At 35.5% G+C, this 23,772-nt stretch overlaps 1 protein-coding gene across 5 annotated transcripts in view; it reads right to left on the bottom strand.

Moving 5' to 3' along the window:
• Positions 1-281: 281 nt before the first annotated feature.
• The window catches only part of PRKCI (protein kinase C iota), an 81,213-nt gene continuing 57,722 nt past the window's right edge, over positions 282-23,772 (bottom strand). For 3 of the 5 annotated variants that reach the window (XM_082458979.1, XM_082458976.1, XM_082458978.1), the window contains 10 exons: positions 21,616-21,792; positions 19,807-19,904; positions 18,971-19,057; positions 17,029-17,164; positions 11,170-11,257; positions 10,031-10,156; positions 8,792-8,871; positions 6,921-7,010; positions 6,429-6,544; positions 282-2,932 (listed from right to left, as the gene is read on the bottom strand). In XM_082458979.1, the coding sequence (XP_082315105.1) occupies positions 2,845-2,932; positions 6,429-6,544; positions 6,921-7,010; positions 8,792-8,871; positions 10,031-10,156; positions 11,170-11,257; positions 17,029-17,164; positions 18,971-19,057; positions 19,807-19,904; positions 21,616-21,792 (1,086 nt within the window). In that variant the 3' untranslated portion in view covers positions 282-2,844. The remainder of the gene's footprint in view (positions 2,933-6,428; positions 6,545-6,920; positions 7,011-8,791; positions 8,872-10,030; positions 10,157-11,169; positions 11,258-17,028; positions 17,165-18,970; positions 19,058-19,806; positions 19,905-21,615; positions 21,793-23,772) is intronic. The other 2 variants (XM_082458977.1, XM_082458980.1) reach the window with 2 other exon arrangements.

Genomic DNA, 23,772 nt, shown 5'->3' with positions numbered 1-23,772 from the left:
AGAGAAAGCCCTCGCACAGAAATGAAGACCCAACACAGCCAAAAATAAATAAATTAATTAATTAAAGAGCTGATGAGTTGTTTAAAAAAAAAAACAAAACACTGAACTATATCTTATGAGTAGATGTCTACAATATGGCATCAGAACTACCAATGCTGCTTTAAGTACAGCAAAATTCCAAACTCTAAAACTTTCATTTCTCTTCTTGAACAAATTTTGCTACGCCTTTGTTCTTTCACAAAACTCTGGTATGCTACATATTAAACATGTTCCAATCTTGATGAGTATTAAACATTTTATTTAAAGATTTGAAAGTAAAAAAAAAGGTACACAAATACAGATCACATTATACCAAGGCAGTATTCTACATGACAAAAATCAAAACAAAACAAAATTTAAAAGTAAATGTACAGGTACTAAACAAGCATAATACCTGATATGCATTTCAGGCTGCATACACGTAAAATGATCTGACCACATACATGCTTATACAAAATAAATTTTTTCTTAGAATACCAAAATTCCAACCATTCTGTCAATTGCCTTAGTCCCCTGGTGAGTAATCTGAAACAACTTCTATGTAATATAAAAAGAATTGGCATGGCACATAAGGACTACAAAAACCAGAATACAATTTAAAACATATTTGTAATTCAATTCTGTATAAAATATACACAGTAAATATTAGTTTTTTTAAAAAAAATATTAAAAAAAAAGGGCCACCCTGAATAATGGTTAAAACCTCATCACAGAAAAATGTTTCATCATTTGGAACATTGATAGAAAACTGATGGATTTGTTTTTTAGAAGATATCTAACTTGAAGAAGTCATTTACTCAAAACTCATTTAAAATTGTAGATAAGATAGTAACTGTCCACCCCTTCTCAAAATGTTTTATCATGAATACTCTCTCTAATATGTAACTAAGGACAAACTAAAAGAGAAACTCAAAAAAATGTTTCTCAAAATGAGGTCCAAAGACCCAACAGAACTCTAAGGCAGGCCCAGTAATGTGCATATTAAACACACTGACTGCGTGATTATTCCACATTCTAAAACTTGAGAACGAATGCCCTAAGGGAAACAGTACCATTTAAAAGCAAGATGATAAACATATTTCTGATATGTCAAAAATTTCTATAAATTTATGATTTGAAGTGAATATTGCTTTTTGTTTTAAAACAAGTTTCAGGTCTTAAGGGAAACATACATACCTCTTAAATAAACATGTAAATTATATAAACATTTCCTTGGAGGTTTTCATTGCTTTCAGACATAGCTATTCAAAGAAAAGAGAGTACATGGCCAGAAACTTTGGAAAAATTACATTTCAAATGAAATGCAGCATCCCCGTGCCCCTCAAAAAGAGATAATTTATTAAATGCCTACATACTCTAAATCATTCTAAATTTAAGGCTAGATAGCTTTCCTAAAAGTTACATTTTACTAACATTGGACAATTATAAGTAATTTAAACGATCATGGTTATTTTTTAAGTCCCTTTTCATAAAAAAAAATTTAAAATAAACAACAGAAGGATGCTATCATTGGTGTCACTTTAAATAATAAATTGTTAAACACTAATATTAATAAAAAATAATCTGAAGAACTCTGTCCCTGAAATGTATTCTACTCTGATTACATGTGTTATCTACTTAACAAAAACTCACTTAAGGAGCTGGAACTGTGATGAATGTGAGTGTACGTGCATATCCTGAAGATTTATTCATGTTTACTTCATTATTGTTTCTTGAGTTTCATTGAAGACTCCACAAACAGGATCTGAAAGTATGGATAATGTGGTTTGGGGAAGAAACAAGCATGGTTCAGACACTATTTGGAAGATAAATTATTTTCCTGTATACTGAATTATAAGGAAAAAATAGTATACATTCTGTGTCCACTGGATAATGGAATGCTTTTACATTTGGTAGCAAGTGAGTGCTTCCTTATTATTTAAGTCAAATCACAAAAAGCGACTGTGAGATTTACTGTCCAATAAGAAATAAATATTACCATTGCACTTTTCTGTATCTATTTTAAGTTTCTATTTTTTCCTCTTTATATACTGAGAAGTGTTCCATTTAACTGCATCCTGGGTTCTCTGAACTACATTTATTAACACTCCAGTTAAAGTTCCCGCTACAGGGACAAGCTCAGACACTAACCCCTTAACATACTAAAGAAATCACTTGAATCAGTTTTTCAAAAACAGCTAACGATTTGGAATCTGATTCTTAATAAAATGTGCCTATTTTCTTCCTCAAGGAGAATCTGTATTCCCTCATTCTAAGCAAGCAACATCTTTTATTACCAATTTATAATTGTTGCCTTAAAAATCAATAATTTAATTTGCTAAGGCAATGATAAAATTTACAGCTGAATTTTTAAACACACAGAACTCAGAAAGTAATAGGTAATATAACAAGTTGTATTTTGCATTACTCTTTTATTCCAAAATTAGACACTTAAATGACTTCATGAGTATGACAAAAATCAGGGGAGGCTTATGATGTAATCCCACCATGTGCCTTAATGCAACAGATACTCTTTTTAGTCAGTACTTCCTTTAAACAAAAAAGACAACTTTATTATTCATCAGTAGGTTGCTGGATTACCAGTGTAACTAAATTTTGACATGATTGTCTGCAAACTAGTTTCATTTTTTTTCCATAGTTAAACTTAGATGTAATAATTGACTCTTACAGCCAACAATAGAATATACTGAGTGCTTTTTTTTGCAGGTGAAAAATATAAAATGGTTCTTTGTATCCAGGCTGGTAACAAGTTTATCCATGCACTAAATGGCAACACAAGCAAAATGCATAGTTGAGAAAGGAGGATCAGACACATTCTTCTGCAGACATCAAAAGAGGATTAATGTACTCAAAACCTTCAAATTCAGACTGATCGATCTTCCTCACAATGTCACTGTTGAAAGAAAAATAATTTTCATCATCAAGATTTCTTTGATTTTTTACTTAAATGGAAAAATAAGATTAAAAAATTAAAAATAAGGCTAATTTATATAAGTTACGGGGGGAAAATCTACAAGTTTTTAGATTAACCCCAAAACATTTTCTAGAAGAATCAGGAATGTTGAAAATCAAAAAAGACTAATAATCCCACGAGCAAGTTTAGAACCAAAAAGTAGTCCAAAACTGAAGACTGGGAATAAAAAAGGTACAAATTGTCATAATCCTAGGTAATCTTAACTTTTGACCTGAACGACATTCATAATGTAACATCCAGGTCTGTATTAGTGTGCAATTTAGCAGCCAGATGGAAGATGGTGAAGAGAAGGCCCAGAAGAAGTTAACCAAAATGAAAAGACAACAGGAAGAAGAACACTGAAAGACCTGGAGTGAGGAAGGGTCACCACAGGGAGGCAGTGGGTCACAGGGAGCAGAGAGGTTGGCATTCTGCTACACTGGGCTCCTAGTTTAATTCACAAGAGTATTTCCATCAAATATTTTACTACTTAAATGTTCGTACCATACTGCAGAGCACCACGTTACACAGGACATAGTCTCTTCCTTCAAGAAGAGAAGGAAGGTAGGTACGTCACATAACAGAAAGCAGTACCTGCTAAGTTTCCTACACAACAAGCTAAGTTCTACTCTAACCACAGTTCTAAAGAAAAAGGTGACTTCTACTTGGAGAAATCAAGAAAGGCAGTATCATTCCACAAACACTTACTGAATGGAATTATGAAAGATTATGGTAGGTCTGGGGAATGCCAGTAATTTATTAGAGTTGGAGCACAGGAATAGAAGGGTGTTAAGTGGCAGAGGATGTTGGAAGGTAATGGCTAGCTCAAGGAAGCCAGTGACGTTTACACTAAGTAGGTCCACCTTGATCCATCAAAGGTCTGGTTACATCTGAGGTAGCTCTGAAAGATGGGGAAGATTTCAATAGGTGAAAAGGAAGGAGGAATAGAGAGGAAATGTTAACAGCATGCTATCAGGGAATGGTGAGTAACTGAGCCTGATGAGAACGCAGCGTTTGTGTTAGAGTATAGTGAGAGATATGGCTAGAAAGTCAGGCTGAAGCAGATGGCGGGAGGCCTTAATTACTAACCGAGGGGATAGACTTTTTCTGCTAGGCAATGTAGGAGTTACTGAAGGTTTCTGATGAAAGGAGTTAAAGAACTGGAGTGGTACTTCCTGAGTGCACCGAATAGGCTGCAAAGTAAAGAAGGAGTCAGTTAGGATGGCATGATAGTCTACGTATGATCTGAGAGACCTGAGCTGGGCTTATGGCAGTGGGAATGGAAACGACACAAGTGATGAAGTAAAGCAAAAAGAGACGAGGCCTTGGCTGCTGAAGGTATTATGTAGTTTGGAAAGGAAAAGTTAGAGTCAACAACCACTGACTCAGCTCTTGAATCCGAATGCAGGACTGCGTGGTGGTACAACAAGCAGAAAAGGGTAAATAAAAACAAGGACCCGAGTGAGAACAATTTAGACTTCATAGGTTTGAGGTGCGTATCTGACAAACTAGGAGAGATGTTTAAACTAGTAGAGGGAAATGCAGCTCAGGAGAGATATCAGGGCAGGGGCTAGGAGCTTTAGAAACCACCGCTCATTTATTCTTCACAGCACCTTGGGAGGTAGGCAATACGAGAAGACACAGGCTCAGAGAAGTTATACAATTCACACCCAGGGTACCCAGCTGGTAAGAGGTGGCTTCGGGATTCAAATTCCTATCTTTTGGTTCAATCCAGTGCTCTTTCTAATACACAATGCTGCCAGAAATAATGATTTGGGTACACCTCTCCCTCCTCTAGTAGCCAGTAAGCTTTCTAAGAGATTGGCCTATGCCTTGATCGTCTTTGAATGTGCAGTACTTAGCATAGTGCCTTTTGCTCAAGAATTGTTTGCCAATTTAGCTGGGAGTCATTTAATAGCTGGTATCCATGCTACGGGGTTGGCTGAAATCTCCAAGGTACCAACTGCATATAGCAAAGAGAAGGCAGTCATGAATAGAACCACAGAGCATCCTAGTCTCAAGGGGACAGGGAAAATAAGATGACAAGTGGTTAAAGAGATGACGCAGAATGAGGGTAGGCAGTGCCAACTAAAGCAGGCCATGAGTGCCAGACGCTTTACTGACATCGGAGGAGATGGGGGCAGATCAAAAAATGCTTTAAAATTTAGAAATTAAGAAGTCAATTCAACCTTCAACAGGTGAAAAAGCAGGTTAAATTGTAAGAGGTTAAAGGGCTGGCAGCAAGAAAGTGTAAGATAATCAATGTTGACTACTCTGAAGGAATTTAATAGAGATAGTGCTTATTTATTTTTCTTTTACCATAAGCATCTATTAACTATTTGTGAAAAAGCTCGAAGATGAAAGGAAAATGAGAAAAAAATGTGGTGGTTCAAAGAAGTGGAAAAAATTAGGATAGTTGAACATGTTTATAAGTAGAGGGAAAGAAGCTGGAAAAGAGAAGTTAAGGAAGGTAGAGTAGTGGAGATAACTGACAAAATGAACCCTGGAGGAAAAGGGGAGAGGACCCCTTGCCTTCCAAGAATTGGGAAGAAGCAAAAGTTTGGGAAGAGTTAGAGAGCAATTCTGAGATGCAAGGTGGTCTGGTGACAGCTGGAAAGGGAGCAAGCTCACAGCAGAGAGGTCGCAATCCTGGCAGTCAACTCAAGGCAAGGTTAATCCATTTAGAGTGATGAAGGCAGGGGTAGGCTTCTAAAATGTAGAGATAGTTTAGAACAGCTGCGGTGAGGAACGTGATAAGAACTAACAAGATGTAAAAGTAAAATGACTGCCAAGCAGAAAGGGCTTTATGAGATGAGAGAATGAATCTGTAATGACAGGTGAAGGATCAAATATCCCCAAGTTATTCTAAACTTTAAAAGATACAGCGTAAACACAAAGAGTATGTCAGATCACTGCTGCCTGGACTTGATATGTTGATGTAATCTTTTTAAAAAGTAATTTGGCAATACATATCAAGAGCTTTAAAAATTTCGCACCCTTTGACCTAATTCCCCGTCTAGGAATCTATCTTAAGGTGATACTCAGGAACTCAGACAAAGATGGTCATCATCAGAATGGGAAACAGCGCAGTGGAGTGGAAAGAGCACAGGCCTTAGTCAGACTTGGGTTTGAATCCTGGCTCTGCCACCTCATAGCTGCATAACTTTGCTTAACCTCTCTGAGCCTTGGTTTCCTCATCTGTAAAACGAAGATGATGACAACTAAGTTTACAAGGTTGTTGTGAGAATTAGAGATAATACACGTAAAGCAAAGAAGAAAATGACAATTACCGTTTTTATAATTGTATAATTCAAACATCCCATAACTGAATGATTAGATAAAATACAGCATAATCTGATAATGAAACACTGTGTAGCCATTAAAAATGGGACTTTCAAAGAACTTGAAAAATATTTCAGTCTACAGAATTACTTACTCATCATCTGGAGTGAGCTGGACAGGTTCATTAGTAAACTGAGAATCAAAGTTGTCCAAACCAAATTCCCCAGAAATATTTGGTTTAAAGGGAGGTACCACCTGCTTTTGCTCCATCTAGAAAAGACATAGTGGATGACAGCTCAAGCCTGCATTCTTAGAAATATTCCACCTCTACATTTCTCCTCTGTCCTCAGATATTTCCCAGTCTTATTAAAATGAGTCCCTAGGCATTGGTCTACAATATTCACATTGATGGAAATAATTTACAAATCTGAACATTGATGCAGGCCTCAATAATATTACAACCTGCTCCATTAAATTAATGTTCTAAGCTTTTACTGTTTCAAAAGCTTTTTTAAAAGCACTGAAGAGAGTGGTTTTAAATTATTTAAGCTGTGATATACTAGTTTTCCAATATTCTTTTAAGTTAATAAATTTTGGCCCAAGAAAATAATGAAACCTAATATATAAAACAGTCCAATTTACATACCATATCCCAATCAACATTTCGGAAGAATGGGTGTCCCTGAATATCAGCAAATCCTGTTTGAGGATGACAACCCAATCGTTCCTTTGGGTCCTATGGTGGAAAGAAATGTTTCAAGAACTGGGTGAATATCCTGCTTTAGAAATAAATCATCTTTGTGACCTGTGTTTTGTGTCTATTATATGATACCTTTATGTCTGAACTCAGAATGGTCTACCTTTCTTTTCTAGAAAGTGCAACACTAGATACTCAAATGAGTATCTGAAGCTTGTGACAAGTAAGATTTCCTCATGGCTCTCTCTCCAGCTATCCTTGTAATGCGAGTGGAGAGATGTGGCCACACCTTGCTAAAGAAAAATGGGAGGAAAAAGAGCAGCAGAATCAACTGGGCAACATCCAGCTTTTTCTTTGACATGGGTTAGAGCGATAGTCAAAATATGCAAACCCCCAAACTTTACAAGTTTGTTTTTAGCTCAATTTAAAAGCCCTATGCCCAATTACAACAACCATAATCTTTGTATAGCGCAACGATATAACCATTATCTGAATCACTGCACTGAGAAGGGGCCTGCAACTTATAAAATTATCATGAATGAGAACACGTTCCCATTTTTCTTTGCAGTAAAAGACATTTTGTTTTGCATATTGACACTTCTCACCTTCACTTTTCACTTAGGTTTCCAGTTTAAATCTTTCCTCACATAAAATACTCATTTAAAACAAGCCTGAATTTCTTATTTTATTAAAATTCATCATTATCTTATCTGTTTATCTTAGAAAATAAATGCAGGGCTTCCCTGGTGGTGCAGTGGTTAAGAATCTACCTGCCAATGCAGGGGACACAGGTTTGAGCCCTGGTCTGGGAAGATCCCACATGCCGTGGAGCAACTAAGCCCGTGCGCCACAACTACTGAGCCTGCGCTCTAGAGCCCGCGTGCCACAACTACTGAGCCCACGTGCCACAACTACTGAAGCCCGCACACCTAGAGCCCATGCTCTGCAACAGGAGAAGCCACCACAATGAGAAGCCCACGCACCGCAACAAAGAGTAGCCCCCGTTCGCGGCAACCAGGGAAAAGCCCATGCAGCAATGAAGACCCAACACAGCCAAAAATTAAAAAATAAATAAAATTTATTAAAAAAAAAATGAAGAAGTAGTAGATTGGTGTTAGAGAGAGGGCTCTTTAAATAAATAAATAAATAAATGCACATCAACCTACTTTCTAACCTACCATTTATTTAAAATAAGATTTTAACGTAAGAATTGGAAAATTGGTTGGTGTGGAAGAAACCTGCATATTTGGTGTTAGAAGTGTTATGAGTAAAGATAGTTCAGAATCGTAATCTTAGATCCTAAAACTCTTCTAGCCTACCAACTGCAACAAACAACGACAGAATTTTCAGATGTTCAGATTTTTTAAAGCGCCAATGGTAGCATTTCATTTCTTCTGAATATTATCTAATTATAGGGTTGTGATATGAGAATTTGTAGGGAACACTACTGCACTAAGTGCTCAATAAGTTAAGACATTCTATGAATAATAATCTAAAGAAAACTGAAAAACAGAGCTGAAAGTACAATTAAGGCTATCCCCAGGATGCAATTTTTCCCTGAGTACATGGTATTTTTCACTTACATTAAAAACACCATATGTAATATAAAGCTGGGGGTAAATTATATTGGCAAAATGGAAAGAACAACTCACCTCAGGATCTAATTCTGTCAACCTACTCTTTGCTGAAGAGACAAGTTCCAGATCTAACTGAAAAATTACATACTCTGATGTTTTGGAATTTTACGTTGCCTGAACCTCTCCTTACCAGCTTCATTTGTATAGAGATAAATCACTAAAGATTTTATACACAATTTATACCTTGTTGAGGAAGCTCTTCAGGACACTTGCAGCTTTTACAGACAAAGAACGTGGTATGCGAATTTGTTTTTCCAAAATAACTAGAAAGATAAAATTTACGGCATTATATTTAACTTTTACAGGGCTTTAATCTTTATATTTTTATTATGAGGTATTTAAGGCATTCTAGCAGAAAAAAACCAAAGACATTACATACACTACCTAAGCGTCTTGTGTACTTTCCCAGTCCCATTCCTCTCCTTCCTTCTCAGAGACAGCCTCTATCTACTCTGAACAGTTTTTATCATTATATGCATATGTTTTATTCTTTGACTACCTTACCTTAGTTTCCTCATCTGTAAAATTGGAATAAAAATAATACCTGATTCATCGGGGTGTTATGAGGTTTAAATGAGTTAGTATCTGTAAAATGTGTGGCACATATTACTATATTCGATTTTATTAGACGTTGCCAAATTATTTTCCAAAGCTGTTGTGTCCATTTTCACTCCTGCCACCAGAGTTCCAGTTGCTCCATATCCTCACCAGCACTAGTATTATCAGACTTTAAAATTTTTGCCAAATGTGTAGGTATAAAATGGTAGCTCAGTAATGTTTTAATGTGCACACCCCTAATTAGTAGTGAGGTTGAACGTCTTTCCATATATTCCACAGCCAGCTGGATTTCCTATTACATGAAATATCCATTCATTTCCTGTGACGGCCTTAATTATGAAATGTAGAATTTTATGGCAGTCTTCACACTTCTTTGGACTGTGTGTTGGTGGGGGAGGGGTCCTTGTGCTTGTCTGCTTGTTTCCGTTCTGTTCAATTCTTTGTATTTCCGATTGTGGGGCTTTTTTCTTCATCTTTTGATCCCTCTCATCTTCTTGGTACTCTACTTTTTCCTCATATTGCTCTTGGACTTATGCATTCAGCCTCATGGTCCAGGTGAAAAGACAGTCCTCTCCAGCTACACAATTCTTTCCTCCAGTCTCTGTGATGTACAATCTGAAGGAACCTCTTTGTTACGTTTTTGAGTATGAGAAGGTAGCTGGCAAATGTGAACAGACTAAGAGGTAGGAAGGATAGATCAAAACAACAACCACAACAAAAACGAACTCAAAGCCTCACGTGTTAAGGACTATATTGTCCAGATTATTCTCCTCTTTCTTACTCAGAGTAATAACTTGAGCCATCCTCATTCATGCTCTAGAATAGATTATTCACAGTGAATCTCTGTAAAACACTGCAAATTACCTTGAAAAAGATAATCCTCTGTGTTTTGATCAGGGTTATCGGAGCTCCCAACAATATCAAATGGAGACCTTCCTGCCATCATCTCAAACATTAGTACTCCAAGAGCCCACCAGTCGACACTGAAACCTTCAAAAAGAAATTTTAAAGCAACAAATTATCCATCCTGCATTCTAAAAAGTCAGTAATTTGAGATTCATTTTATTACATAATAAAAAAAATAAACATAATGAAAAAGTAAACTCGAAATGCATTACAGCTATCATGGTAGGCATCGAGGATTATAGGAATATTTCACTTATCAAAAAGGGGAGGTGCCTAAAAGATAACTTTAAAAATAAAATATTGAAAATGGAACATAAGGTTCGCTTCCCAATTATGTCTATAATTTCAGACTCATAGACTGTATCTAATATTTTGTTTTGAGGATATAATGAAATTGTATTTGAGAATAACCTTCCTTGATCTGAAACGTGATTTTCTGCTAGCTAATTAAAGATCTTGAAGGACTTTGGAACCATATTATGAGCAGCTATCAGAAATACCCATCCTCCTTTACAACTGCTGGAATCAAAGGGCCAGAACCCAAAGGGTCAAATGTTTTCTTAAGATAAACATATCCTCTGGTTCGTGACAAGCAGGCAATCTTTCCTCCATCTTTCAGATTCCTGGGGGAAATACCCCAGGAAATCTGAACAATCTTCCAGAGGTTTATGACTCTGGAGTCACATGGCTGATTAAATCCCAACTCTGCCAGTTTCTAGCTACATGACCTTGGGCAAGTTATTTAACCTTTCTGTACATCAGTTTCCTTGTTTGTAAAATGTGAATTAACAGTGCTTACCTCATAGGATTATTAAGAGGATTAACTTAGTTAACATATGCAAACTGCTTAGAATAGTGCCTAGTACTCTTAAGTGCTTGCTACTAATAAAATATTATTCAAATTTGCACCCCCAAATACTGCCAAGGTCCCACCGTCTCTGATTTCAGGATTTGGGGGTTTTATGTAGGTTTTAAGAAGATCAAGAAAGTTTATGTTAATAAGCTCAGTATTGAAATACTATAGTGTACTATAATGCAATTGGTACCACATTTAACCACCCTTCTAGCACATAGCCAAAATACCACCAATTTATTACCATAATCTTCTCCTCTTAAAATTTCAGGAGCAATGTAATTAGGAGTACCACAGAAAGTGCTGGTTGTATCTCCTGGCCGTAATCCTTCCTTTTATTAAAAAAAAAGAAAAAAAATAATAAGATGCAAAATCTGTTTCAAATTCACCTCTTTTATTTCATCTATCATATAAGGTCAGCATCTATAGGTAATATATTGAGCTTAAATAAAATATCACTAGCACAGTTGCCTTTATTATTAAAATCATGAGTTGCTACTAAATACCTTAAAAAAAACCTGTCCTCATTAGATGTAGGTAAAGAGTCAGTTCAATTAAGATAAAAATGGCACTTAAAATAATTTATACTCAAGTAAAATTGTAATAGAAAAACTTAAATTACATGAGTAAAAGGAATCATATTTTATGAAGAAAAGAAGCTCTTTAAATCCCACCTCCTAACACAACCACTGCTGGCATTAAGATGTTTCCCTTCTGGTCATTTCTCCTAAGGCACACGTTTTTTGGTTTTGTATTTTAATAGCTACAGGATGGAGGAAATTAAGGTAAAACACACTAATATGTATAAATAGAGAAACTACGCAATAACAAATGGAACAATCACCAAGAAGTTAAAACAAACTGGTATGTAGCTAACAACACAGCCTCAAAATACAACTAGTAAAAATGGACAAAATTATTAAGAGGACTTCACAATCCCTGCTATTGTCTGAATGTTTACATGCCCCTAATATTCTTATGCTGAAGCCCTAATGTGATAGCATTGGGAGGGGGGGGCCTTTGGGGAGGTAATTAGATCATGAGGTTTGAGCCCCATGATGGGATTCATGTTCTTATAAGAAGAGAAAGAGAGCTATCCCTTTTCTCTCTCCCCACCATTTGAGGATACAACGGGAAGACAGCCATCTGCAAACCACGAAGAATGCCTTTACCCTTCTGCAAACCAGGAGGGGTGCCTTCAGACACCAAATCTGCCAGCACCTTCATCTTGGACTTCCCAGTCTCCAGAACCATGAGAAATAAGTGTTTGTTGCTTAAGCCACCTAATCTGTAGTACCTTGTTATAGCAGCCTGGACTGATAGTACAATCCCCAATCATGACAGGTAATTTTAACACATCTATATCAAAAAATGGTAGGTCATACCAACAAAAAAATTAGTAAGCAGAGAAAGATTTGGACAAAAGCTAGAGTTAAAAATATGTATAGTTTACACACATATAGAATATATATATATACGTGTATGTGTGGAGAAACGGAAAAGGAGGGAGAGACTCCTTGAATGCAAAATAGAGATTACATACCCTTTTTAAAGTACATTTGGGATACTGCAAATACTAAGGCATAAAAGAAACCTCAATGTATTTTAAAGGACTAATATCATTCAGACCATTCTTGGGCCACAAGCAATTAAATAAGAAAGAGCCAAAACAATCTTAAGAAAAGAGTTGGAGGAATCAAGCGCCCTGACTTCAGACTATACTACAAAGCTACAGTAATGAAAACAGTGTGGTACTGGCACAAAAACAGACACATAGATCAATGGAACAGAAATAGAGAGTCCAGAAATAAACCCATTCACTTGTGGTTAATTAGTCTATGACAAAGGAAGCAAGAGTATACAATGGAGAAAAGACAGTCTCTTCAATTAGTGGTGCTGGAAAAACAGGACAGCTACATGTAAAAGAATGAAATTAGAATATTTTCGCACCCATATACAAAAATAAACTCAAAATGGATTGAAGACCTAAATATAAGACCAGAAACCACAAAACTCCTAAAAGAAAACATAGGCAGAATACTCTTTGACATATATTGTACCAATATATATATTTTTTGATCTATCTTCTAAGGCAAAGGAAACAAAAGCAAAAATAAACAAAAGGGACCTAATTAAACTTAAAAGTTTTTGCACAGCAAAGGAAACCACTGACAAAATACTACTGGAATACTACTCAGCCACAAAAACGAATGAGATTTTGCCATTAACAACAACATAGATAGACTTGGAGGGTTATTATGCTATTGAAATAAGTCAGACAGAGAAAGACAAATACTGTATGCTATCACTTATATGTGGAATTTAAAAAATAAAACAAACAAGTGAATATAGTAACAACAACAAAAACAGACTCACAGATATAGAGAATAAACTAGTGGCTACCAGTGGGGAGAGGGAGAGGGAGAAGGAAGGGACAAAATAGAGGTAGGAGATTAAGAGGCACAAACTACTATGTATAAAATAAATAAGCCACAAGGGTATATTGTACAGCACAGGGAATATAGTCCAATTTTATAATAACTATAAATGGACTACAATCTTTAAAAACCATAAATCACTATGTTGTACATCTGAAACTTATATAATACTATAAATCAACCATACCTCAATTAAAACTAAAAATAATAAAAAGATAGTCTAAATACAAGCTGAATAATATTAAATATACAATTAAGCATCTGCTTTTTTTACTTTATAGCTATGTAATTTCCCATGTAATTACAGACTTCCTATTATTAATAACTAAAAATCCAATTCAACATATGTACCTAGAATCTAACCATTACCCTATTGTTAAATTACATGGTATGAAATTCCAAACAAAAAGGTTGGGGGGGGAAGATATACACTAAAAATCAAGCCTTCCTCCCATTCTGGTCCCTGACGCATCCAGTTCCAGCTCCCTAGGGACAACCACTGTCATGAGGTTCTTATGTGTTCCTACAGAGATATTCTGGGCGTGATGTATGTATTTGTCTTCAAATTTTACACTATTATATATAACACTAACACAAACATCTAGAAGAATTATTTAGTAATATATGTTGTGACTCCAAGGATTTTTTAAAGATCTCTAACAGGGATATATATGTTATTTTTGTATACAGGCATACGTGGAGATACTGTAGTTTGCTTTCAGACCCCCATTTATGACATCACAATAAATTGAGTCACATGAATATTTTTGGTTTCCCAGTGCATATAAAAATTATGTTTACACTACACTGTAATCTATTAAGTGTGCAAAAGCATTATGTCTAAAAAACAAAGTGAATACCTTAAATAAAAAATACTTTAAACACAACATTGTAAATCAACTATATTTCAATAAAAATTTTAAAAAAACTTTATTGCTAAAAAATACTAACAAGGACTTCCCCTGGTGGTCCAGTGGTTAAGAATCTGCCTTCCAACGCAGGGGATGCGGGTTCGATCCCTGGTCAGGGAACTAAGATCCCATATGCTGCAGGGCAACTAAGCCTGCACACTGCAACTACTGAGCCCGCATGCTCTGGAGCCCATGCGCCACAACTAGAGAGAAGCCTGCGCACTGCAGCAAAAGATTCTGGGACTCAATGCAGCCAAAAATAAAAAAATAATAAATAAATAAATATTAAAAAAAAATGCTAACCATCATCTGACAACACAGGGTTGCCACAAAACATCAACTTGTAGAAAACGCAATATCTGTGAAGCACAGTAAAACGAGATATGCCTGTACAAAGAAATATGAATGTGATTTAAGTTGTTTTGTATTATGGGCAATGGTTTGACATACAGTCTCATGGTGAGTGACATGCACTTTCAGGGTAAGACTCAGAGGCAAGGGATGCAGTCTGTTAACTTGTAAAAGAACTATACTAAATCATTCACCTTTTGACTGGATATCTGAACATATCAGCTAAATTATTTACAGCATAACATAGATATTATTATAACACCCCCTGCTGATAAAAAATAGTTAAAGGCACATCAATTCACAAAATAGCTGGTTTTTCCGTCAATAAAAAAAAACAATGTTCATAAAATATTCCAAACATAACTCTGAAGATGTTAATTGCAGTTTTCATATGCCTCCAGTCATTACTATTCTCTGCATTCTTTTTAAACTTTTTAATACATTTTTAAAAGTCTTTATTGAATTTGTTACAATATTGCTTCTGTTTTATGTTTTGGTATTTTGGCCACAAGGCATGTGGGACCTTAGCTCCCCGATCAGGGATCAAACCTGCACCCCCTGCATTGGAAGGCGAAGTCTTAACCACTGGAATGCCAGGGAAATCCCTCTTTTTTTTTTTTTTTTTAATATTTATTTATTTAGGCGACGCAGGATCTTCATTGCCGAGTACGTGATCTTCAGTTGTGGCATGCGGGACCTAGTTCCCTGACCAGGGATCAAACCCGGACGCCCTCCACTGGGAGAGCAGAGTCTTAACCGCTGGACCACCAGGGAAGTCCCTGCATTCTTTATATAAAAGTATCTAGTGAGAAACTGAAGAAATTAAATTAATTAAACCTAAAGAAAATATTTCTGGAGAAACTATGAAAAAAAATTTGAATGATTTATATTTACCAAAGAATAATTATAAGGAAAAGAAATTTATCCAATATATGCCGAAGGTCAGACATTAGGTAAGTTTAAATACTGATGTTAAGTCATAAGATAAGAACATTCAAATTTCCAGGGGATTTATTTCCCATAAGGTTTAACATCAGGCGTAAATATGTTAGTTGGAAAAGAGACAAAGTACTGTTGGTTAAGTCTCTGAACACAAGTTCCAATCCTGGTGTCATTTCCTACTAATAACACCAAATAGCTCCTGGAGAAGGAGGCAGAAAAGGAGGTAAGCAAGACAACCAATTTAAAGAACTACTGAATAGGGCTTCCCTGGTGGCGCAGTGGTTGAGAGTCTGCCTGCCAATGCGGGGGACACGGGTTCGAGCCCTGGTCTGGGAAGATCCCACATGTCGCGGAGCAACTACGCCCGTGAGCCACAATTACTGAGCCTGCGCGTCTGGAGCCTGTGCTCCGCAACAAGAGAGGCCGCTACAGTGAGAGGCCCGCGCACCGTGATGAAGAGTGGCCCCCACTTGCCACAACTAGAGAAAGCCCTCGCACAGAAACGAAGACCCAACACAGCCATAAATGAATGAATAAATAAATAAATGAATAAATAAAAATTTAAAAAAAAAAAAAAAAAAAAAAAAAAAAAAAAGAACTACTGAATAAAACCTCTCAGATTTATCAAAGATCATGATTAACTTGATTGAGGATCTCTGGAAAGAATGGGAATATATAACAAACCACTATTATTTTTCATTAAGAGTAACAAAAAGATCAAGTGATTTTTCTCTAATAATATCTTCCAGGCAAAACAGGATGCGCAAATTTCTTTCAATAAAAAGAACCAGGCTCTGGAGGCACTTCCCTCAGGTGAATGGGGAAAGGCAATTAACACATTCACATGCTTGTTGCCGAATTCACTGTGTGAAGATAATTTGGTCCCAGCTATTTTGACAAGGAGAGTAGCCCCCTACATATTTCCTGGAAAAAGATTGGACCCGTAAATGAAACATTGTTACAAAAAGAATAAAACACCAAGAAATAAAGGACATGTCCTGAGAGTAACTAAAATTCTTATTTTGCTTTACTGAATTTTATGTCAGATATTTAAATTTAAATATATATAGAAAATGTTAGATTTCCTAGGAAAATCTTGAGTGCATCATTAAGAGTCACAATTAAATGGCAAAAACTGGAAGGTGATATGCAAGCAGTTGTTTTAAAGTTGTGGGTTTGTAGACAGTTTTTACCTCCAAATTTTCTTCAATAGTGTCACAACTTTCAAGACAAAAAATTACAGACAATAAAAAGAACTTAACTCTTATAGCACATATAACGCTCACAGAAAATATGGAATTTTGTAAATGGCTAGGAAATCAGTACATTTGTCTTTGTTTAGGATACTTTTTGGAATTCTAGCACAAAGTAGCACTTATTTCCCCATCATTAAATGTAATTTGACTGAAACAATTTCCTGAGCTGCTGAGATCTTCTGAATAACTAGAAGTTTCCCCTCACCTTACACATGCCATAGTCAGTGAGTTTAATGTGTCCTTCAGAGTCCAGCAACACGTTGTCCAATTTCAAATCTCTATAAATTATCCCCCGTTCATGAAGATAATTTAATGCTAGACTGATTTCTGCAGAGTAAAATCTAAAATAAAATGAAAAATTACTCATTTGATTCAAATTTTTAAACTGTGGTAAGTGCCTACAGAAAGGTATTTAAATCCTACTCCCATCTGCAAACCAGAACATCAAAATCATGTCAAAAGATTTTTTTTCTCTCAATGTTTTTAGGAACAAAACCAAAACACAAACTGAAGTGCCACTTTAAGATAGCTGAGCCCTAAACACAATTATAAAGTTCCAGTCTAAATTAAACCCATGCTTTTCATAAGGTTTAATTTGAAAGTCTCAAGCAGGGGTTCTTAACCTGGGCCCTTGGATGGACTTCAGAAAGTCCACACTCCTACAATTGGACGCAAAGTTGTATGTACAGAGACACCTTCTACAGAGTTTCCATAGCTTTCATCACTTCTCTAAGGGATCAGTGACCTCCCAAAATGCTAAGAACCACTGATTGGTCTAAAATAGAAAGAATACTGAAAGTTGACCACTCAAACCATAAAATCCATACCAAAATTCTAGAAAAGGAATTAAAAGAAATTATTCTACAACAGAAAGAACTTTTCAAAACTGCCACCAACTCATTGGTGGTAAGCAGAATTTTTGACCTGAATAATGAAAATGAAACGCCCTAGCTGGTTTTTGGCTGCTTTGGTGAATGTTATCATGATCATGTTTGGAGGTACATAATACACACCTTCCAGATACTTAATTCTAGGAATAGGGAACTTGAGCTCTTATCCTATACTCTGGTTCCTAGAAAAGCAAAGATGATATGAAACCAGAACAGGCACTTTAATACAATAAAAACAAGACTATTTTCCCCAAGTCAAGCTGAACAAACAAGGAACAAATACCAGCTATATTCACAATTCAAAATATCATCTGTGGCTTTGCCATGAAGGGTGACCATTTGCTAAAGCCTAAATAAATAATGAACATACAGTAAATTAAACAACAACAACAACAGCAGTTTGGCCCCGAGACAGATTAATATACTTTATACCTTCTTATAAAATTGAAAGCTATTATCTCTTTTTGACAAGAAATATCAATGAATAGCAAGATTTCCACTAAATAAGTTTTCTTTTAAAATGAATCTCTAATCTTTGTTACATACATATACAAACTCACATGCTTCATTTTGGCATTACTCTTGTGAAGTGCAAAAGGGTAGAATTACTGCTAATTATGTGTAAAAAACAAAACAAAACATGGCACTCATGGATTAAACTTCTTATCCAAGGCCATGATCCTTCCCCACCTATGTCCTCCAACAATTTACAATCCTGTATAAGAATATCAAATTAAGGGCACTAAACAAATAAATGATGGGATCAGAGGGGGGAAAGCCAAAGGCAGAACAATTAAGAAATTATAATTATGGAAGAACAGTCGATTACATAATAGGTTAAGAGGAATTGTTTTATTACTCTCAAGTATATATGAACAATAATCTTCTAATGAAAAACTGTCAGTGATCACTGCAAACTTGATAAGATTAATAAGTGTTTATAATTTCATTAATTATTTTAGTGGCTGATACTGAATAGATAAAATATTTGAAAATAATTGAGTTTCGTAGACTAAAGGTATCCACTTTAACATTGTTTGTACTTCTCAATTGCTTATAATTATATTATTATATATGTAATATATATCACATTATAATATAATTTAACTTTTAGCTTAGCCTTTACATGACTTATAAAGAATTAGCTCGTATCAAAATAAATGATTTATCTACTGTTTTCAACCACTGGCATATAAAAAGTCCCATAGCTCCTCCCGCCAAACTTCAACACAAGCAAACAATAAACAAAAAACTTACCTGGCATGTTCTTCAGGAAGTTTTCTTTGTCGCTGCATATGAAACATTAGATCTCCTCCATTAACATACTCTATGACAAAGAACAATCTAAAAAACAGGAGAGAACACATGAAACCAAGATCCAAAATAAGGTGGTGTAACTTTGCATTTTAAAACTATAGAGACCAGTCACAGCATAGAGAGCATTCTACATGATTCACCCTTAACAAAAATTCCAGGAATTTGGTGGAAACAAAGGGTGATTGGGGTAGAAAGCTGTTTAATCACAGAAGGTACAAGAAAGTAAATCAGAAAGATAATTTGTAACCTGCTACTTCTATTCTAAAGTATTGGGTTGGCCAAAAAGTTCGTTTGGGTTTTTCCATAAGATCTTATAAAAAACCCGAATGAACTTTGTGGCCAAGCCAATAGTACCATTTGCAATCCAGAGCTCTCACTCCCACCCCAATTTTAGAATGTGCAATGTGTAAGTCATTTTCAACTGTCACTTAAGGCAAAAGAAATTAGAATCTATCCCCCTAATTAAACTCTAGGAACATTTAAGTCCTAAAACTAGAATCTTGGTGATATTTAAAAGGTTGGATTTCTACTGCCATAATTATGACCTGGCTATTTTTTTTTTTTTTCGCCTAAAGCAGGTAATTTCCTAATGCTGATCCAATGTCAAATTGATATCACTGGTTGGAGTATGAGTAGCAGGAAATTACAAGCATAGTACTGTTGTGTCTGTCTCCATGTGACTTCCACTTTAGGAATTACTGTAGAAAGGGTTCTTATTGTGTAATATACCAAAATGTGTAACACCCAGGTATCATTCCATTATCTTTCAATCTTACCTGCTTTCTGTCTGGAAGCAAGAATGCAGCCCAACAAGAAAAGGGTGATTAGATGCCTGCTCAAAAACATGCTTCTCTGTCTGTACCCAGTCAATATCCTATTTTAAAATACAAAAGAAATCTATGTCAAACTGAAATGATATCATCAAAACTATGATAAATTTGTTCTTAGTAATTCTATTACCATAAATGCAGTTGTTAACTAACTAGGCTAAATATCAAAAGCATTGATAATCATGAAATAGTAATTTATATACAAAGAGAAAATACTGCCAGTAAATCTTTCGATATTATGCAACAGTCTAGAAAATTTTACAAAGCTCAAGTACTTGACCTTGATAATAATATGGTTTGATTTTTATTTTTAAAAAATCTAATAATCATCAGATAACTTTATTTATTTATTTATCTGGCTGTGTTGGGTCTTCATTGCTGCACGCAGGCTTTCTAGAGTTGTGGTGAGCAGGGGCTACTCTTCGTTGTGGTGCACGGGCTTCTCATTGTCGTGGCTTCTCTTGTTGCGGAGCACGGGCTCTAGGCACGCAGGCTTCAGGAGTTGTGGCGTGTGGGCTCAGTAGTTGTGGCTCAGTAATAGTCCATTGTATATATGTACCACATCTTCCTTATCCATTCATCTGTTGATGGGCAGTTAGGTTGTTTCCATGTCTTGGCTATTGTGAATAGTGCTGCTATGAATATAGGGGTGCATGTATCTTTATGAATTACAGTTTTGTCCGGATATATGGCCAGGAGTGGGATTGCTGGGTCATATGGTAATTCTATTTTTAGTTTTTTAAGGAACCTCCATACTGTTCTCCATAGTGGCTGTGTCAATTTACATTCCCACCAACAGTGTAAGAGGATTCCCTTTTCTCCACATCCTCTCCAGCATTTGTTGTTTGTAGATTTTCTGATGATGCCCATTCTAACTGGTGTGAGGTGATATCTTATTGTAGTTTTGATTTGCATTTCTCTAATAATTAGTGATGTTGAGCAGCTTTTCATGTGCCTCTTGGCCATTTGTATGTCTCCTTTGGAGAAATGTCTATTTAGGTCTTCTGCCCATTTTTGGATTAGTTGCTTGTTTTTTTAATATTGAGCTACATGAGCTGTATATATATTTTGGAGATTAATCCTTTGTCAGTTGCTTCGTTTGCAAATATTTTCTCCCATTCTGAGGGTTGACTTTTCGTCTTGTTTATAGTTTCCTTTGCTGTGCAAAAGCTTTTAAGTTTCATTAGGTCCCATTTGTTTATTTTTGTTTTTATTTCCATTACTCTAGGAGGTGGATCAAAAAAGATCTTGCTGTGATTTATGTCAAAGAGTGTTCTTCCTATGTTTTCCTCTCTGAAACAACCATTATTAACACTTCTACAAACTTACAATTAGTTATATTGAAAATAAGTGTGATAAATACTCAAAACTAATTATTTTATTACATGTAACCGTTATCTATGCTCTTGAGGTTATTTACAACTGTTACATCTGTATGTAGTTGTGGCTCACAGGCTCTAGAGTGCAGGCTCAGTAGTTGTGGTGCATGGGCTTAGTTGCTCCGCGGGATATGGGATCTTCTCAGACCAGGGATCGAACCCATGTCCCCTGCACTGGCAGGCGGATTCTTAACCACTGCGCCACCAGGGAAGTCCCCATCAGATAACTTTAAATATACCTTAAATAATCTGTTTGAAGCATGTATTTAGAAAAGTAGGCTAAAATAATAAGGCATAAACATTGAGGTCTTTTTCTGAAATAGTACACTTAAGCCAACTTAACAGTTTAGAGGTAATAAAACATCATTGTGCTTACCTCATCATCATTGACAAGCTCTTTTTTCACAACTTTCATTGCATAAATACGATCTGTTTTTTTTAATCGCACCAATAGTACTTTGGCATAACTTCCTCTTCCTATTACCCGTAGCAAATCAAAATCCTGAAGACCTAAACTGGATGAAGCTTTGCCACTTTCCCTGGTGTTCATTGCCTGTTGAGAACATTTATAGCAAACAGTTATACCTGAAGTATTTTGCATAACACAATATACTTCTAACACCTAGTTATACCTATAAGATTTTAAAATATTTTCTGATTTAAGTTCTTAATTAGTTTTTTACATCATTCCAAATGATATAATCTAACTACTCAAGAGGTAGGATGAATTCATGAGTTGAGGTCAGAGGGGTGGTGTTAGGAAAGGAGAAGGAGTTGAAATCTGAGAAACATTAAAGGATGTCTTAGAATCTGATAACTTTGGGGTATGGAGGCAGTGGAGACACATGAATAAAAAAATGACACTAACTTTGGTGACTGGGAGACTGGAGGTGCCACTGATAGAAAAATAAAGTGTGAGCACATGGTACAACTGACAGAGTTGATGAAATAATGAGCTCGATTTTTCATACTGAAGTTAGAAGTTACAATGGGACATCAAGATGAAAGAGTCTGCCAGAAGCTTAATGTATGAAATCTGAGTTAAGCTACAGGCAGAAAACAAGCATGAGGCAGTTCAGCTAATGTAAAACATTCTTTTCTACACAATACCAAGACTCCTGTGGAATGACAAAGTCAGCCCTGTAATTCATTCACAAGTAGAAACTTAGGCTTCTGGAAATTTACAGAGAAGACTAAAGATAATCTTTTAGTAGATGCCTGCAAAATTCCCAGCATACAACCAACAGATATACCCATGAGAATTAAGTATGAATTTTCTGAAGTGAAGAGTATCAGCAAAAGCAAGGAGCAAATTTTCAGAAAGATAAACTAGTAAGCACAAAACAGGAAAAAAAAAAGTATTATGAAAACTGAAGGAGGATGATTATCCAAAAGAAAATTTAGAAATAATAATCTGACTTGGTAACAAGAATAAATAAAAAGGAGTGAAAGAAACCAGATTAGGGCAGGTTAAGAAAGCAGAAAATGGTAAAAAGATAAAGCAATGTATAGACTTTAAATATGGTTAACTGGAAGCTATAAAAGAGAATCAAATGGAATGAAAGCACAGTTCCTTCACATAAACAATAATAAGGCTGAATGAAATGACAGAAGCCAGAAAACAGTGGAATGTCACCTTTTAAATGGCCTACCCCCTCCCCCCTTGCTGATCTACAATCCTATAGCCTGTAAAAATAGCCTTCAAAATGAAAATGAAATAAATACATTTTCAGACAAACAAAAACAAAGGAAATCCGTCACTAGTTGGTTCTCACTCAAGGAAATATTGAGTTCTTCAAGAAGAAGAAAGATGATCTCATATGGAAGGCAGACACACAGGAACAAAAGCAGAACAAAAAATAAAATGTGGATAAACCTAAATAAGGATTGACTGTTTAAAAACACTAACACACACATACAGAATTTTAAAATATGACAAAAATATCAGTAAAGACAGGAAGGGAGCATGAGTGAATTTAAAGTGTTCTAAGGTCCTTGCATATCCTGGAAAATGGTAAAAAGTATTATTAATAATTTGTATTGAATTTAAATAAGTTAAGGGTATAAGATGCAATCTCTAGAACAACCAGTAATAAAAAAGCAAAAGAATGTGAAACAAGCTAAAAGAGGTGAGAAAAAATAAATAAATAACCCAAAGAAGGCTAGAAAAGTAACATAAATAGATGATACAGAAAACATAGTAAATTGGTAGATTTAAATACAAATAAGTTGTTAGTTTAAATATACTTACATTAAATGTAACAATACACAAATATTAGAACACACTAAATACTACAGCTAAGGACTATCAAACCACAGGGGGAAGTCCAATTCTATGATGTTAATAAGGTATATATGTGCACAGAAAGGTTCAAAGTAAAAGGGTAAGAAACTATATACCATGTAATCACTAACCAAAAGAGAGCTGTAGCTAAAGTAACATGAGACAAAGTAGCTGTAGCCAACTGTGGTAGGCTGACTTCTACGAGGACCCCAGTGATCCCCACCTCCTAGTATTCATGCCTTTGTGTAA

This window comes from Balaenoptera physalus (assembly GCF_965194825.1).
Source record: "Balaenoptera physalus genome assembly, chromosome: 4".
NCBI lineage: Eukaryota > Metazoa > Chordata > Mammalia > Artiodactyla > Balaenopteridae > Balaenoptera > Balaenoptera physalus.
Note: the sequence above shows the minus strand (reverse complement) of the source record. Positions and strands in the feature narration are given on the sequence as shown.